We start from the raw sequence: 17,878 nt of genomic DNA, 5'->3' as shown, positions 1-17,878 counted from the left end.
ATTGAAGCACTGCAAAAAACAATAGCCATTGAGCTAGTGATTTTAAATTTGAAAATGCAAATAAGGCATAATGCTGTTTGTTAAAACCTAAATCCTGCCCTGCGCAGCTTTAGTGTCCAAGGGGAGTGCTCCAGCCACAAAAGGACGGGGTACAACCCAGGCAAGGAGCCTACTCAACTGCAAGCAGCCAGCACAAGGAGGGCTGAAGAAAAGTGAAACTATGAAAAAACGTGTTGCAGAGGATTCTGCAGCATCTCCCCTCCCTGCAACAGCGTGGCAGGATCTGGCAGGATCCTTGGGTTATTACTACAGCAGTTAGAGGCCAAATGATTTTACTGGCCTTGGATAAAATGTATAATTGTCTTAAATAATAATTCCCCAATACTGGGCCAGCTTCTGTGAGGCACCAAGCACCCTCATTTCACATTGTGGTGTCCTCACAGGTAAAGTTCATCACCTTGGAGAATCAGGTCTACTGTGAGAAATTAGAAAAGGATTTAGAGGTCGGTGGTCTGTTTAGGGCCTGAAATTTACCCACGCAGAATCCCTGGGATGTACATAGTGTATCATTCACAGAACGTGATATAGGTGCTTACTTTCCTTTAGTGAAGACAGATATTTTGGGTGCTAAGGAAAGAACCCACCTAGTATGGTCTATGAATGGCTCAGTATCAGAATTCATGAAGCCTCTCAGCTTCCACTCAATTAGGGCTAGATACTGCAAGGTGCTGTGCACCTTCTACTCTCTCTGAAAAGCACAGAAGCTGGGAGCACTCAGCACTTCAGAAAATAGCCATTTAGAATTTGGCTGAGGACACCCACTCTAAATCATTTCCAATGACAGTGAAACATTGCTCTTGTTACATGCAGTTAATAGAGGAGAGTATTCCTGTTTTATAAACTTACTCAGTTAATACATTTTAAGGAAGTAGAAAAAAAAGTCAATTTAACAGGTCTTATTGTATGTCAAAAGTGTCCTCTTTAATGCAGGGGTTTTCAAATGTTGCCCCCCCCCCCCCCCCCAATTGAGTATTTCAACACTCCATTCCAGAAACAAAGTTTATTAGTCTTTGAAAGAAAATGCTACATACTACAGGGAGAAAAACAGTCAGTAGTACAAAGGGAATGATGAATGACAATTCCAGGTAAGCTAATATTCAGGGCTACATCCTGACCTGTGCTGCACTGGTACACAAGAGGGATAAGAGGAATTTAAGAGTCTTACCACATCATGTAAGAGAGCAAAATCTCTCCATAGTGCTCCAGAAAGCACTAAGGAAGCCAACAGCTAATACCTGCAACCACACCTAAGTGGGTGTGATCTACGGATGAAGGACTCTCTGTAGGCCCTGGATCTGCTTGGACCCAATTCTGCAGGGTGCCAATTGCCTCCTGACAAATGCTGAGCAGCCTCAAGCCCCATTCAAGTCACTGGGAGTTAAGTGCTCTCAACACATTGAAGATGCTTGTTCTTAGGGCCCAATCCTGTGAGCTGCTGAGTACTTCCTGCCAGATGCTGAGTACTTTCAACCAGAGTTGAAGGTGCTCTGAATCTGGCAGGACCTTACAGGATCTGGCCAAAGTGCATATACAAGAAGTTCAGTTCACACCTGTTCCTGATCAGAGGGGCAGAGAAATATGCTGCCCCTTCCCATCACGAGAAATCTTGCCTTGAGCAGCAGCACTCCTGTAGAGGATGCACTGGCCAGGATTCCTGGTCCACCATACTGCACCAGCCAAGGCAGGATCTGGCCCTCATACCACTGTCAGACCCTGATAGCTTGTCTGTTCTGCACCTACTTAGGCCCCTAGACACGAAAATCGTACCTCGAAAGTCAGTCTCTTGCTTTCCATCAGGGAGGGGTTGGAAATGTTACAGAGGAGAACTAATTGCATAATAAAAAAAAAGAGTTCGGATTCTCCCAGGCTTGAGCAGCTCTAAACTATATATAAAGGTACAAACAGGGAAACAGTTACAATGCGGGGAAAGCCAAAGCCTCAGTCCAGGTCAGATAACCACTGGCTTTCCCTGAGGAAGTAAAGAATAAGGACTGATTCTGCAAAGTGTTTCTCCATCACAAATCCTCACTCTCACATGGCATGCCAGTGAAACATGAAGTAATAACGCTTGTCGGATCAGACAGAAAAATCAAAAAAGGAGGAGCAAAACTTCAGAAACTAATAATTAGATACAGAACAAAATGTAATTTGCTGGAGGCACTGAGCTCCCACAACTTCCATTAAGTGTAGTGGGAGTTGAAGAGCGCTCCCAAGAACAACCAGAAGGTGCTCAGCACGCTGCACGATGAGTGACTTTTGAGAAACATGAACTCCTGACATTTGAGAATCCCTGTTCTGCATGTAAACTTACACAAACACGACAGCACAAGAAAGGATCAAGGTTATTGCTTCAAACTGACAAAGGATTAATAACGGTGATTAATAGTTCAGAGAATAGCAGAAGGATAAATATTTCAGAATGCAGCAAGAGTTTCTGGCTATACTGTACTATATTTTCATGCCAGTCATGAAAGCACATATATGAACTACAGTATTTTAACAGAAAAATTGGAGCATTTATAAAACTGGTTGATAATTTTCCACCCTTTCCAGAAGTGCATCAGAATATCCAGGAGAATAATATCTGAAAAAGAAACATTTTGGTTGTGTATTAGACAAGGAAATATATATATATTACGCTAAATATTTAAACTATATTAATATCTAATGTATTTATTAGAAAAATTGCTAGATTCAAACTTTGGTTATACCTGAAGAAATTCTACAATTATCCACCTGTAATCCCTTAAAAAACTTTCTGTACTACTGTACTTTGCATCTTTTGTCATTTACCCCTAGCAAAATGACAGTAAAAAGCCAGTATTCAGACCTATATAGGACCAGATTTTCAGAAGTGCTCAGTATTCAATTGAAGTCAGATTTTCAAAAAGAGCTCAGCTCCCAATTAGGCACTTAAAGGAAGTGGCCAGTTTTCAAGAAGGCTCGGTACCCAACAGCATTCTTTTCAATCGGAGCTGGGTGCTGAGCTCTGGAGAAACTCTGGTCCTTAATGCAAAGCATGAGTTTCCACAGAATGGCTGTCACAGCATAATGGCTTACTGCTGCCAGAGGAAAGCAAGTGCATGTGTCGAAAACTAATAAAAAGGCAAGAAGTTGATTAATGTATGTACAACGCTAGTAACAGTGATCTTGTAACAGTGTTTTATGGCAACGACCTTATTTCTGTAATACCAAATTATTGATGGAGATTATATTATTCAAGAGATTTTTTTTTTACAGTAGAAGTTCACTGTGCTGACCTGGTTTTGAGAACAGGCCAATTGTGTGCCTCAAGTAATCAGAGGCCAGCTTTTTTTTTTAAGTGGGCTGCCCTTTTCTGAATAAGCTTGCTGGCGACTGGTTGAAGAGGTTTGGGGTTTTTTTGTCTTTCCCCCCTTCCCCCCTTTTTTAACTGAACTATACCATTTATCTAAAGGTTCACTGGTGAAAATTCACAAAATCCTTCCAACCTGGCAGGCCTTAAGCATATTACACCATAATTCATGGTTTGGCATAGATGCTATAATTTTGTCTGCATTGAGACTTTTAGTAAATATGCTTACTTTAGACTTCATAGAAGTCAAATTTTAATCCACACATACCCCACTGTGTGTGCAAATCAGGGTTTATGCCCACACCCAGCTATGTATGCACAACCTCACTTATGTGCATCAGCGTATTTGTGTGCCTAAGTCAGATGTGCATTTTTATGCTTGTTTGTTTGTAAATTAAACCCTATCTTTATGACCTATGAAAACTGCAAACTACAAAGGATCATTGACTTGGTAAATCATTCATGGAATTTTTAAAAACCTCTATCTCTGGGGTGAAATCTACTAAAGACACCTGAAGTAGTTATTAATTCTGTTAACCTATAGGGTTCAGGGGAGAACTTTATCCTTCATTTATTCACAAATAAAGTCCTAACAAAGGCTTTTGAAAGTCCATTGCATACTGATTTCTTTATGCTGGACTATTGTTTCTATTCCAATTGGAAAGATAAGACCAAGAAAAACTACATTAAATTTTTCCAATGCTATGCTTAGAGACAACCATGGTCAAAGTCTCTCTCCTTTGAGAAGTTTCTAGAGAATTTCCTTTGTCAGTGGGACTCTTTGAAAACTTTGCATTGAGGAATTTACAACATTCAAGTTGCTCCTCTTTGTGCAGGCCACCAAAGCTTTAAAAAAAACACGTCCTGCTTCCCCTGATGATACATGAATGTCAGACCTACCAGAGGTGGATGAAGTTTGAAAATCAACACACAGACCAGGAAAGGAATAAGAGTAGCTATACATACTTTAACACTTCCAAATCATATTATGGTTTTCTTATCAAAGAACAACAAATAAAGTTTGAGTTCACACATGATTAATTTATACCCAATAGCTATATTTATTCTGAATTCTAAAAATTATTAAAACTGGAGGCATGCACCCTAGTTGGATAAGCAAAATCACTTCAATGCTATACCACAAAGAGCCTTCAATCTACATAGTACTGAAGTCTTGCACTCCTAGCTGTCTGTCTAGGTTCTTATACCTTACCCATCAACATTATATCTGAGACTTGTACTACTTTGTATATTCCTAAGAAAACACAGTAATGCTATATGTCTTAAGATCCATAAGAGCCATTTTTGCAGATGTATGCTGCACATCTCAGAACACTGAAAGCTTTAATTACAGGGAGATAGGAGTAAGGTTTGTTATAACTGTGTTCAATTAGAAATCCCAAATGATAGGACAGAGGGAATTAATAATGCATGGAATTTCTGCTAATGCCATTCTCCTCACTGAATTTTGTTTTCTTAATATCTTCTGCGGAATTTAAAATGTAATCTAGTTGTTTTGTAAATTCATTGTTAGCGTTTGTAAAAACAACTTTCCAAAAGCAGACTAATGCAATTGTATTCCTGAGTCTGCAGACAGCCAGCCTGAAACAGCAGCTTACAGGACAAATCCAGCTCTGACCTCTGTAGCAACAGAAGTGCCGCAGGCAGTGGAACCAGCATGGTTCTACTACACCAAGAGGCAACAGGAGGACTTGAAAGGCACATTTTCTTCATTACACTGTTGCCTACACCAGTGGCATATTTCTTTGCTTCCCTTAACAAAAAAAGTTTATAGCACAAGGAAACGTGAATTACCACCGAAAATGTAAACAAACATCTTTATTTAATGCTGTACTATTACTCTTCATAGCTTGAAAATGTCCTGATGGTTTTGTTTTTACCTATTCGACCATCACTGATTTTTCCCTTGCAGAAGCAAACAAGACTCCATTTCTGAGCAACTTCTAATTTGCAGCAGCTATTAACCAGTGCTTAATTCGTGCCAGGGCTTGTCAGGGCTGAGCCCCGACACCTCTAGGCTTGGCAGTTCATAGCCCTGGCACCTCTGGGCTTGTCATGTCAGTTATGAAAGTAAAAAAATTGCCAACACCTAACTCCTTAACCCCAACACCCCTTTCATTACAAATTAAACACTACTATTAGCAAACAAATGCTGTTTACGATAGTTAAAATTGATGACGCTGATGCACAGAACCAGTACAAGGTGTGTAAGTGAACAACATCCGCATGAGTGTGTTGCTGGAGTGAAGAACTGGTAAATGGATATCTAGAATCCAGGAGGAGATTTCCCTCCTTATTATAAGTTAAGGTAGGTGACATTTTGAGTGCCAGCTATTTAACAGTATTTCTGTATTCATTGAGCAAAACTCACCATAGTGCAGACAGCTGGTGCGTGGTCCTTTATATAACACTTAAGCCTCATGAGGAGGTTCAGGGGAGGAGCAGTTATGGGTGGAGCAACAGAGCAGAAGGGTCTTTGCACCCTTGTACACTGAAAGAAGTTTCAGTAAAGGCTCTGAACAGGTTAGATCAGAGAAGGGTGTCGGGAAAGCCAAGGAGAAGTCAGAGGATGCACCACAAGATACATTACCTGATTCCATGGCCTGAATACCCCATGTACGGGGCAGAGACTACTACTGCAGTTCACTGACTGGCACAGCATCCAGAAAGGTAATGTTGCAGCCTAGAGCTTGCCTGGAGCGTGTGGGAGTTGATTCCATTCCCCAACTCCCACTAAGTTCCCTGCAAGGGCCAATCTTGGGCTTTGTTTAGGGCAGCAGTTCTCAACCTTTTTTTCCCCAAGTACCACTTGGGTCAGGTACAGTCAGGTCAAGTACCACTTGGGAAAAAAAGGGGGGGGGGGGCTTTCGGCGGCGGGGGGGTTTCGCGGCGGGGGGGGGGGGGGACGACAACGGACTTTCGGCGGCAGATTCATCGGCACGGTACGGCTTGCGTACCAGCCAGCCTTCTTCAAAGTACCACCGGTGGTACGCGTACCACCAGTTGAGAACCGCTGGTTTAGGGAGAGGTAAATTTGAATCTGAGAAGCAATTTTTAAAAGATAATAATAAAGTGTTTAAACAGGAAAGTATCTGTCTAATATTTTGTTCATCCAACTGCTCTTTGGGACTGATAACCAAAGGTGGTTATTATTTTTAAAAGGGCATTCACAGACCTTAAATTATATTTTAAATCTCCCATTTTGTGCCATTGCTCTGAAGACAATCTAACAATGGAACAACTATGAATTGCTAGGACGTCATTTTCCTCACCTTACTATTTCTTCTGGGTAACAGTTATTAATAGTGTTAATGTACTCTTGAAGAAGTGACCCAGGCTCTGCTTTTATCTCTTGAACTTTTTTAAGTCCACCACTAGTTACAAAGAGACGTCGTGCTTTGCTATCATGCGGCAGCACCTATAAAAAAAAAGAAGTGCATAATAAGAATGTTAAACTTTCTTTCTATGCTGCTAAGCTTTAATATTAAAAAAAAAAAAAAAATCAAAGAACAGACACAGAGAATGAGGTAAAACAGAATTGCAGCCAATATTCAAAGATGTAACATCTCCTGTAATAAGTGTTTTATTTTAACGTGTTGATTAGCGAGGAACAATTAAATCTTGACCCATCTTCGCTAGGCTGCAACATAATTTGACTTGTAAATTTAATATACACCACTGTAAATCACAAAAAATGCTTGTGACAGTTTTATATAATTAATATTTTAAAATTGTTTCTACACAACAACATACCTGTGAAGATTAAACTGAGTAATAACAACAACAGAAAACTAACATGGAATGATAATTGCACCTGTCCCATTATCACTGAGTTATTTAAGTCTTGTATATTGACTCACTCAGTTTATTTGTACAGCAGATTTTTATATCATTTTTATAATCTATTATGGATTGTTTCAGGAAAATAATACTGAGAAGTCCTGCAAGTGAATAATGGAGCTTTGGACATTAGTTGCTATCAACTCAAGTTCCTGGATATTAAAAATCATGGGTCAAATCCCACAGTCCTCTGTGTAGCCATGGACGGCCCCTACAGATAGCAAAAATGCAATATTTCTGCTGCACAAAGGGGATGGGAAGCAGAAGTGGCAAATAGAGGGATTTTGCAGCCACCCGAATGATGCTGATATACAGCTTTCTCCAGAGGAGGAGGAGAGTTGTGGGCAGGCAAAGGAGAATGGCAGCACTAGGCCAGTGGATCTACTAGGCCACAATATGTGGAGTGAAACAATGAGCTGACAGTTACATCTACAACACAAAAATAGTCATGATTAAACATGATTGTACCCAGCCCTATAGGTTAAACCCTACATGGGAAAAAGCACTTTGTAACTTGATCACGCCCTATTCATGTTAGCTATGCAAACCAAGTTATAAATTTGGTTGTGTTTCAGTTGTAGTTAACTAGGGCCTTGGAAAAAAAGAGCAACTATGCTAAAAGAGTGGGGAAAGGGAATGAGACACATTCTCCATCATGTAGATGAACTAACAATTTAATGAGCCAACTTTCATTTCTCTAGTTCCTTTTGTGCCATATAAAGAAATCCCAGAAGGATTAAACAACAGGCTGTCCTGGCCCTCGTGCAGGTAGAGAAGGCAAAGGGAGGGAGCAAGAAGCTTTTACCCATGACCGCCATGCAAGGGCCAGGAACAATGACAATCCCTTCAGTGTGGGATTGCAGCATCCAAGGGCACAAACTACCTAACAAGGGGTAGCAAGGAGGTAAGCCATGCTATGCAACATCCTCCCTCTATATTGGCTCCCAGAGCTGGCTGGGGGAGCAGGATGCATCCTCCCCATGGGCAAGAGAGAGCTTAGGCGCACAGTCTTTCCTTCAATGCTCATTGAGACAGTGTGGTGATGCACAGACCACTACTCAGGGCAGTGTTCAAATGGCCACAGCTTCCCCATAGTTAAGACAATAAGGCTTTTATTTGGCTATAAGTGAGCTGATGGAAGCAATCTTTCTAACATCCAAGAACAGAGAATTTCAACGTAATGGCGCAAGTGAGAGAAATGCTTTTACTGCAAAGGACTTCATTTAATTTTATACATTTGAAGAGCAAAAAACACCCCCAAGTATAGATTGTTTAATGCAATGGGTGAGGAGAAGCATAAAGAACCAACATGTCAGCCAATATAAACAGTGCTCAAGCCATTTGCAACATAAGAAACAGCAAGAATCCATACAATGGGCAGCTAGCTACTATGAGCTCCCTTTGTTACTCGCTGTGGTCAGCAGAGCTGCTTGGGAATTTTCCAACAAAATATTTTTTCAATGGAAAATGCTGATTTGTGGAAACTATTCCTGGGGAACAATAAGTTTCAACAAATTTTTCAACTTGAAAAACTAAGTTTCAAAATTGTCAAAACATTTTTGTTTTAACATTTTTTCAATAAAAAAAATCCATTTTCCAGGTTGAAACTGCTTTTCCTTTTGAAATGCAAATTAATTATAGTCAAAAATATAAAAATTTTAAATGGTCAAAATCAAAATGTAGAGTTTCCAATGAGCTGAACACCAAGCATGTTTTCAGATTTTCATTTCACAAACATTTTTGAGCTTGGCTTTTCATCTCGATTTTGAAAGGCGAAAGCTTTTCAATACTTCAAAAATGTTTGCAGGATTTTGCTGTATAAAACGGTTGCATGGCCAGCATTAATGGTCAACACACAAGCAACATGGCACTGGTATTTTGAACAAATTTGCAATCCTTATTGATTTAGCCAGATGTATAAACAGCAGCATTTCCAAGCCTCTGGTAGGTAGTACTGCATAATATCAGAGCATTTTATGTGGCCATTTCCAGCAAAGAACACTTTAGCAGGACTATCTGGCACTCACTGCTAAAGAATTAAGCTGTACAGTATTTGAAAGAAGAAAGCACTGTAGTGGCGTAGGATTCTCTAACAGCTGGTAACCACAGCAGAAACTCAAAATATCTAAAATTCATGACAATTATTCACAGTTTAAATAAAATATTTTAATTAAATTAATCTTTATCTTTATACTTTGCTCAGATCTGCTACTTAATAAATAACAGACACAATTGCACATTTTAAAGAATTTAGAAGACAATTTAGAATTTTTCCACCTAGTCTAGGACTGGAGTCAGAAGATAAAACACAGAACTAGAGAAGCTTTTAAACCATTTTTTAAAAAATTGATACAATTCACCCCGTGCAGAGAGCTTGAACTAGACCTAAAACAGGGCCTCAATGGGACTAAGTGTTGCACTGAGCTAGTGGGGTTCTCTGCATAAGGGTTCATTTTTCCTTTGGCAGAGGAGGAAAGGAGTGCCTCGCTTATGAGTGACTGCTTTCTCCCCACCCAAGATTATCACTAACAGCTCCAGAGACAGCAGTATCCACCCCTCTTCAGGTTGAGCATGTCAGTCCCATGTAAAATCTCAGGTTAATAAAAGGAAAATTGAGACATTTGAGGTCGCTCCCATCCTCTGAAAAAACAACCCAGATTGGTTTTAGGAATACTGGCTGACATGCTGTCTAAATTGAAGAGACAGGGGGGGAAGGTAATATCTTTTATTGGACCAACTTCTGTTGGTGAAAGAGATAGAGCCCTGTGCAGCTTGAAACTTGTCTCTTTCACCAATAGAAGTTGGTTCAATAAAAGATACTACCTAACCCTCCTTGTCTCTCCAAAATCCTGGGACCAGCCCAGCTACATAACACTGCAAACATGCTGTATAAATGACAGATGGTTAATCTATCACTCACCAAATGGAGCTTTTTCTTACCTTACTGAACTGCCCAACTACATGTTTCAGAATATTGGGAGGTGCATCATGCAGCAAGGGTTCAAGTGCTGGCAGATATGTGCATTTCTGCAGGATGTTCTTTAAGGCCTTTTTAGTCTATTGAAATGCAAAAGAAAATGTCTATAGTAAGACATCAATGAAACAACAATATAAATTTATGTCCCACATCCCTGGGGTTTAAAGTCAATTTGCTTTTTTGGACAGAATTATTTCGAAAGGGTTTTTGTCAGAATCAAAACTACACAATTAATTTAATAAAGAATCAATTTTCGGCTCATCTTATGAAACTTCAAAACAAACCTCCAGCGCATCATATTCTTATTAAGTTATCTAGTCAAAGTAATAACAATTTTCCACTGACTACAATAGGAAAAGGAGCAGGCCCCTTAAGTAAATATAAATTAAAGTACTGTAATATGATAAAAAAGTTAAATTAAAAACTTGTTTTTAAAAGATTGTATTTGAGAAGTGGTTTATTAGGAGACCCTGCCAGTCCGGAGAGCACTGCCACCTCAGCAGAGGGAAGTGAGTGTACATCAGCGTTTGGGTCCTAAAACAGAGAAAGTGCTAGCTGGTACAGAAAGCAACGACCTAATTGTTTAGGATTGTAGGTTCAGAGAATGTTGGCCTTGATTTTTTGACGACCATTGCCTTTAAAACTCTGAAAATGGCTATGTAAAGGTGGGATCTTCTTACTCAACAGATCTGGGGCTGACCATTCTCTAGTTGCCTTCAAAATGGCATGACATGATGTGATAAGACATCTAACACATATTATACTGTTACATGATTTCCTGTTACAAAAATCTACTTCAACAAATGCTAATATTCAGATTGTAACTGGCCCCCCAGTGGATGTTCAAGGATGGCTCTAAATGTGGACAATCCTTTACCAAAGAGGGTTTTTTTTCAAGACAGCAAAAATGCAAACTTATTTCACATGGACAACACTTACAATATTGTAAGAAAGGCTTACGTGTACAAAAAATAATAATACACCATTAGATATCACTCACTGACTAGTAGCAATGATAATGTTGAATAACAACAATTAACATTCTGTCATTTTGAAGGATTTTGAAGGACACTGCACCTACTTTTACTTGAAGATCTTCTGAGCTTTCTGTTTCCATGTACAGAGAAAGAAGCACTGGTAACACATTTGTTACAGCAACAGCCCGTGCATGCTCAGGAGTATGTCTTCCAATCTGTCCCAAGGCCCAAGCAGCCGCTGCCTTAATATGATCTTCTCGTTCCTCTGACAAGCAGATAGACAGCTGTGGCACCCCCTGCAGTATTCATTAAAAACATAAACATTATGAATCTAGGGCAGGACTAGAGGATCTTGCACTGAAACAGATTATTAGAAAAAGCTTGTTTCCCTATTTCTATTTTTCTGGCTTGAATAAGCTGTAGATGAACACAGGATGGGATTGTCATTTTTCAAATCAACTATATGGTCAGAAAGAATTTTTAAACAAATCTATACAAGTCTAACTGGAGAAAGAAATATTAAATCTGCTGGTTTCTCTGTGTTCGAAAGCAGTTTGAGCGAACACGCCAGCTTCTCCAAAGAATTCAAAGAGCAGATGCCACAATTCAGGCAACAGCTAAAAGCAAAGCTGCCATTTTGACAGACTGATATTTCAAGGTCTTTGGTGTTTCTTTATTCATTGTATACGATTTTTTTATTAATAGGAATCTTTTATATAGTCATTTTTTTCCTTTTTCATTGGACATTATTAATCTAAGAATGACTAATAAGTTACTGCACAGGGAGATGTTGACCCATACTCACATGAGCTGGGACCTTCCACAGTTAGACTGCTCCCTTAGTCATGCCCAGTTTATAATTAGAATTATTGATTTTGATAGACCATAATACTTATTCAACTGTCCTCTGGCTTTAACACACATCAAAATGTTGTGTTAGATACAATTATCTTTAACAACTATAAACCCTCTTATTGCCCATTGCACATATGACAATTCACCTCCCAGCTACATTATTACCAAACAGATCCACTTAAAACTGAAAAATCTACAAACATCAAACTTATTGAATCCAAAGTATCATGTGCATAGCTGAATCAAACTATGCTATGCATTTCAGGAGCTAAGATTTTGTGTAAGCATGATGATTTTTGTTGTAAATTTATTATGGCAGTAGCAGTGTAATCATACTAGTTTAGCAAAGGATATGCCTTCATAAATTCTTGTTTCAAAAAGGATTATAATGTGGCCACAAATATTCATTTTAAGAGGAAACAGGCTATTGAGTCCTACATTTTTTTCTGCATGTGTGCAAATGCAACTCAGCATAATTTTGCATTTCAGATGCTTTTTCTAGTAAACCAATCCTTACCAACACTGCACAAAAGCAGCAACTCATCAAGGACCTCACTTTTCCAGACTGTCCCATCATTTTGAAGACAGTAAGTAAATACTACAGAAGAGGCATTAATATCACTGGGTATGTCAACTTGTATCAAAACTATACATTAAAACAATTGTACTATCCTTAAGTTGTTTATTTAATAAAGGCACAAAAATTATAATTCTTATACTGAATAATTTAGTATAAAATTATATACAACTGCATATTCACATTATTGAAAAGAATGGATATATTTTATCAGCAATTTAAGTGCACTGCTGCTGCCAAGTCTGAAATTTAATACTCAAATGCTGAAAGTTAATTATATGATTAAGTGTTTACAGGATCAGAACCTAAGGAATATACAAAACAGGAAAATACGCTGGTACTTTTTCTATGGTGTGCATTACCAAACAAATCAATAAATCACTCCAAACCATCATCTGTGAGACTATATTCTTTTATTTCTTCTTCTCAGAATCTCATTGTAATTGCTACAGGAAGACAATGAAGCAGGAGCTAACCTTGGAGATGATCACTGCCATTGCCAGGTTCTCAGAATGAGCTGCTACATAACCAAGCATCATGATGCCAGGCAGCCTGACATTTCCTTTGCAGTTGCCAATACAATCAATCACAGCAGCAACTCCTCCTGCATTGACTATAAGTTGTGAAAGCTGAAAGAAGATAAACTACAGAAATTAGATACTGTAAAGTATCTGTGATCATAAAGCAGTATATTCAGGTGATCCTTAACCATTTCACTCCTGTTTTTTAAAACGTGTAACTCTATTGTTGGCAATCAAGTTACATTAGAGTAAAACTGGAGTAATGGAGTGATGAATTAGATCCATTCTTTGGACTTCTGAGTGCTCATAATATAGCAAAACATTTATATTACTATGAATGTCTTTGTTTTCTATTAACTTTATGTAAGGTATGTTGGACATTGAATGTTATGGACTTACACGTTCCAAAAATCTACTTAGTATTACTGCATCTGAAGAAGAGAGCTGAAGTCTCTCAAAAGCTTATGTCTGCAAATATTAAATTTGTTAGTCTTTAAAGTGCCACAGATCTCTCATTGTTTTTGCTGTATACAGACTAACACGGCTACCCCTCTGGAACTACTTAGTAAGCATTCACTGACGAATTACCCAGGTGAAAGCTTAACATACTAACAACTTGTAGAAATATACATATTGAGCCAGATGCTCTTTTACACTAAAGCCCATTTACACCACTCTGTGTGAAGGGTCCTTAAAAGTAGGTATATGTGTACTTTGCTCTAAGAAGCTTTGGTGTAAATGATAAGCAGGCCTAAGGTCTTTAATGCCCATGGAGTAGATTAAACTGTGGTTTGTATTTTTCCAAATGATGTCACCTCTACTATCACTTACACAGAAGCATTTGAGTGATTTATGACATCACCAAAACCTAGCAATAATATTAAATTGTATATTATTATGGAGGATTTTTTCCACCTATATTGATGGGTATTATATATCTATATATATAAAGAGAGAGAGAGGGGTTAGGAACAGGATCATTTTATTATTGCAACAGCTTGGTTAGAAGATACTTACATTTTTAAAGTGGTCACTTTAAAAATATAAACGCTCTGCATGGCTGTCAACTGCAGTCACTTAGGGTCAAATCCTATATCTATGCAGAGCCCCAGGAAACAGTAGGGAAATCCAAGAGAGGGAAAGAAATCCTCCCCTCAAGCTATAGAACTGTAGAAGCTGTAGAAGCCATTCCTGAAGCCTCCAGACCTACCAGCCCCACCCCCACCTCCCTACTTTCCCCCAAAGTATGCATAGGGAATTCCAGCAGAGATGTGCTCCACAGCACAGAGGGGGTTCAGACCCCTGCACGAGCTCTCCAAATCCTGCTGCCATACCAGTTCCCTTGTGTTTGCAGAAGGAGGCCAAGGGGACAATTTTCAGAATGTTCATATAACTGACATATCTGACTATTCTAGAGAAGTCCTGGGGCCAGAGTCAGTTCTAGTGTAGCATAAATTCCTTCAGTCGAGTTACAGCAGGGATGATTTTAGCCCAATAGCTATCATTCTAAAGATAAGCACATGGATTAGGACTTTCTAGGGTCAATGAGATTCATTAGGATGATATCTAAATCCTGATTAGAGTACAATTATTGCAAATATTCACAGAAGATTCCATTGTTGCCAGCTCTTGTGATTTTATCTTGAGTCTTGTGATATTTAGTCTTTAACGTCAAGCCTGCAGTTCCTAGAGTTCAGAAGCTTAGTTTTCACTTCTTTTTAAAAGCAAGTTCTTGGACCTCATGGTTGTGGAAAAAACCTGAAAATGTGATTCAAGTATTACCTGAAAGCTCAACAACCAGAAGGCAAAGAACAAAATCCCAACATTTTAAAATATCTCATGATTTTTGAGCCAATTTCATGATTTTGGGGGACTTGACTCATACTTTTTTAATGTTTGGGGTTGGCAATATTATTAGTGTACTCCCCATTCCCTGCACTGACATCTACTGGTAAGGAAAAGCTAAGTATACACATTGTTCCTAGTTTCCAAATCCAATTCATATTCAATACACATCTCAGAACACCAACAAAAACATTTCCATATTTTTCCAGTGGAAATGACATAGAACCTTTTGCCATCCCTTTCTAAAAGCAAATGATGGAATAATATGGCATTGTATTTAAAATGTAAAATCTAATGATGCGACCTTGTATTTGCATTTTCAAGGTGTTACCTCAGGCGTGTGCTTTGCTATCTCTCTAATTAAAGTTGCAGCATTTTTCTTGACATATTCATCTGAGTCCTTCAGGCATGTGAGTACAACTGGGAAAATTTCTGCTTCAACCGCCATTTCTGCAAGATCCACAGAATGCTTTGCTATTTGGCTGAGAGCTGAAAGCACCTGACGCTGGTAAACAGAAATTGTTTTATAAATTAATATTATACAAACACCCCACAACCCACACAGAAAGTCATCATGCACACAATCTGCTCCATCAAAAAAACAAAGCAACACAGATCAAACAATCACAACCATTATATATTAATTGAGCCAATTCATACACCAGTCTAACAGCTAAGAGTATTCATTAATATCTAATAAAAGTTTCTCCTTAGGTTTACCCCTTAAAATTTGCTATATAACAGAAATACAAAGACAATAAGATGCAATTTAATACTATATCTTAAAAAAAAGTATAGAAGCCTACAGTAATTGTTTTTGTTTGCAAAGCATAAGGTTGATCACCCAAATCTTATATTTAAAATATTCCATTTAAGTGTTTAGATATATTCTTTTTTGATAATGATATTTTATTTATTTATAGCTGTAAGAATAAGACAGTAAAACTGTACACAGGAATAGAACTAAATTTTCTATTAACTAAACTATAAATATGACAACTTAAACAAAAGCTATAGTCAATGTATTTAAAAAACAAATACATTATTGTATTTAAATATTAAACTAAAAAGTTTTTATAATACAGGCAAACAGAGTTATACATTTCTGGTTGTAAGTGGATTGTGCACATTATACCTATTACATCCATCTAACAGGTTTTCAATTTTAGAGCTTGGATTTTACATAGAACACCAGATTTGTTCCTTAGATGTTATTACGTGAACCTCTCTATGCACTGCTGGCCTAGAACACAAACACTCTTCACTTGAAAGGCTAGTTTCACTGTTCCTTACTGAAGAGTTATTGAACACACAAAAATCATCAGAACTGTTTGTTCCCAACTGTGTAGTTATGTTTGTTTGGGTTTTTTTGTTAGACATTTGAACAAGATCCTTCTAAATAAATATGGATAATCAATCTCCTCTATTTAGTAACAAATAATGCCTAGTGTAATTTAGAAAAAAATATATTAAAAGTACCTTCAGTTTAGCGTCAGGGTTCAGGATCATCTGAGCTAAGTGAGCAATAGCCCCCGCATCCACTACTGTCTGAGCTAACTCTGGAGAATGCTTTGAAATATCACTGAGGGCTGAGGCAGCAATCCTTTTCAAAGCAATTTCTGGCTCCTGGATACAGAGTACTAAAAGAGGAACAGCTCCTGCATCCACCACAGCTTGTGACAGTTCTGTAGGTCCAAGAAAAGTAATTAAGTGAGTATGGGTGACTGACCCTTGTGCAAGCCATTTTTCACCCTGACAGATAGAGCAAAGAAAAAAGGGGAGGGTATACTTCACTGTCTCGACATCTGCATTTCAAATCAGCCCCCCTGGTTTCATAAACCATGTGGACCAATCCACAGCTGAAAAGAATACAGGTCAATAGATGGACCCCCATTTACATGCACACATTTGAGGTAGATTAGGCTGAAATGGTTTGTTATTCTGTGTTTTTTTTAAAAAAAAAAAAAGAGTAAGCAGATGTCAGCTGTTTAAGCCCTGGCTATTCTGCACTGATCAATAGGCAAGCATTTTATGCATGGCTAACAACAGAGAAAGCTAAAGTACCAAAATTTTATCCACCACCTTAATTAGACAACATTTTGTCTGTTTAAATGATAAGCAGATATTAATATGGAGCATGTGCCAAATATATCAATACAATTTATATATATATATTTTTTTACATCATTCCTTGAAAAAAATACACCTTGTTTTGTAACATAATTAAAGTTAAAAGAAGAACATTTTGAGGGCACTAAAATACAAATTCTACCACATATATTTACCTAAATGAGAAGTATTGTCAATGTGAGATTATGCATTTGATCTTAACACAACATCCTTAGCTAACTTCATTTTAATTAAAAAAACCCACACATTATCTGACTAATTCAAGAAATGCAATATTTGAAATTCATTAGCTCCTTCCCTATATTTGGCATTGATCACAGCATTGAAATAAGAAATTATTAGATAACATGGTGCAAAAATTATATGATAGCCAGCTATGCTATTTTAAGATATTGAAAATTGAATACTAAGCACATTAGTTTCAAATAAACTATTAGCGTCTTAAATAAGGTTTTGCTGTTCTATCCTTGTTATGCACATCCATTCTTATCTTTAACATTTAGCTTGGCTTACAGTACCATGGCAACATATGGCTATTGTATTTCAAGGACCAAGCTTAGCTTTTCATTTACAGTCCATCAATCAAGGCTTTCCATATTAAGACACATATACATATATACATACATATACATACATTTTACACACACACAATCTTTCAGTAACTGTGTATAGTTATGCAGTCATTATGTTGCTTGTATTTTGTTAGTGCCCAAATCATCTTTATGACTAGATGTGTATTGT

The 17,878-nt window shown here is 37.9% G+C and overlaps 1 protein-coding gene across 5 annotated transcripts in view; it reads right to left on the bottom strand.

Moving 5' to 3' along the window:
• Positions 1-1,045: 1,045 nt before the first annotated feature.
• The window catches only part of SPAG6 (sperm associated antigen 6), a 45,914-nt gene continuing 29,081 nt past the window's right edge, over positions 1,046-17,878 (bottom strand). For all 5 annotated transcript variants that reach the window (XM_067562359.1, XM_067562360.1, XM_067562361.1 and 2 more), the window contains 7 exons: positions 16,487-16,692; positions 15,339-15,512; positions 13,118-13,270; positions 11,314-11,505; positions 10,196-10,312; positions 6,688-6,833; positions 1,046-2,644 (listed from right to left, as the gene is read on the bottom strand). In XM_067562359.1, the coding sequence (XP_067418460.1) occupies positions 2,578-2,644; positions 6,688-6,833; positions 10,196-10,312; positions 11,314-11,505; positions 13,118-13,270; positions 15,339-15,512; positions 16,487-16,692 (1,055 nt within the window). In that variant the 3' untranslated portion in view covers positions 1,046-2,577. The remainder of the gene's footprint in view (positions 2,645-6,687; positions 6,834-10,195; positions 10,313-11,313; positions 11,506-13,117; positions 13,271-15,338; positions 15,513-16,486; positions 16,693-17,878) is intronic.

Source organism: Emydura macquarii, unplaced genomic scaffold, assembly GCF_026122565.2.
Source record: "Emydura macquarii macquarii isolate MOO-44397 ecotype Brisbane River unplaced genomic scaffold, CSIRO-AGI_Emac_v2 contig_2422, whole genome shotgun sequence".
Taxonomy (NCBI): domain Eukaryota; kingdom Metazoa; phylum Chordata; order Testudines; family Chelidae; genus Emydura; species Emydura macquarii.
The sequence above is the reverse complement of the archived record's forward strand: the minus strand, read 5'-3'. Positions and strand labels throughout refer to the sequence as shown.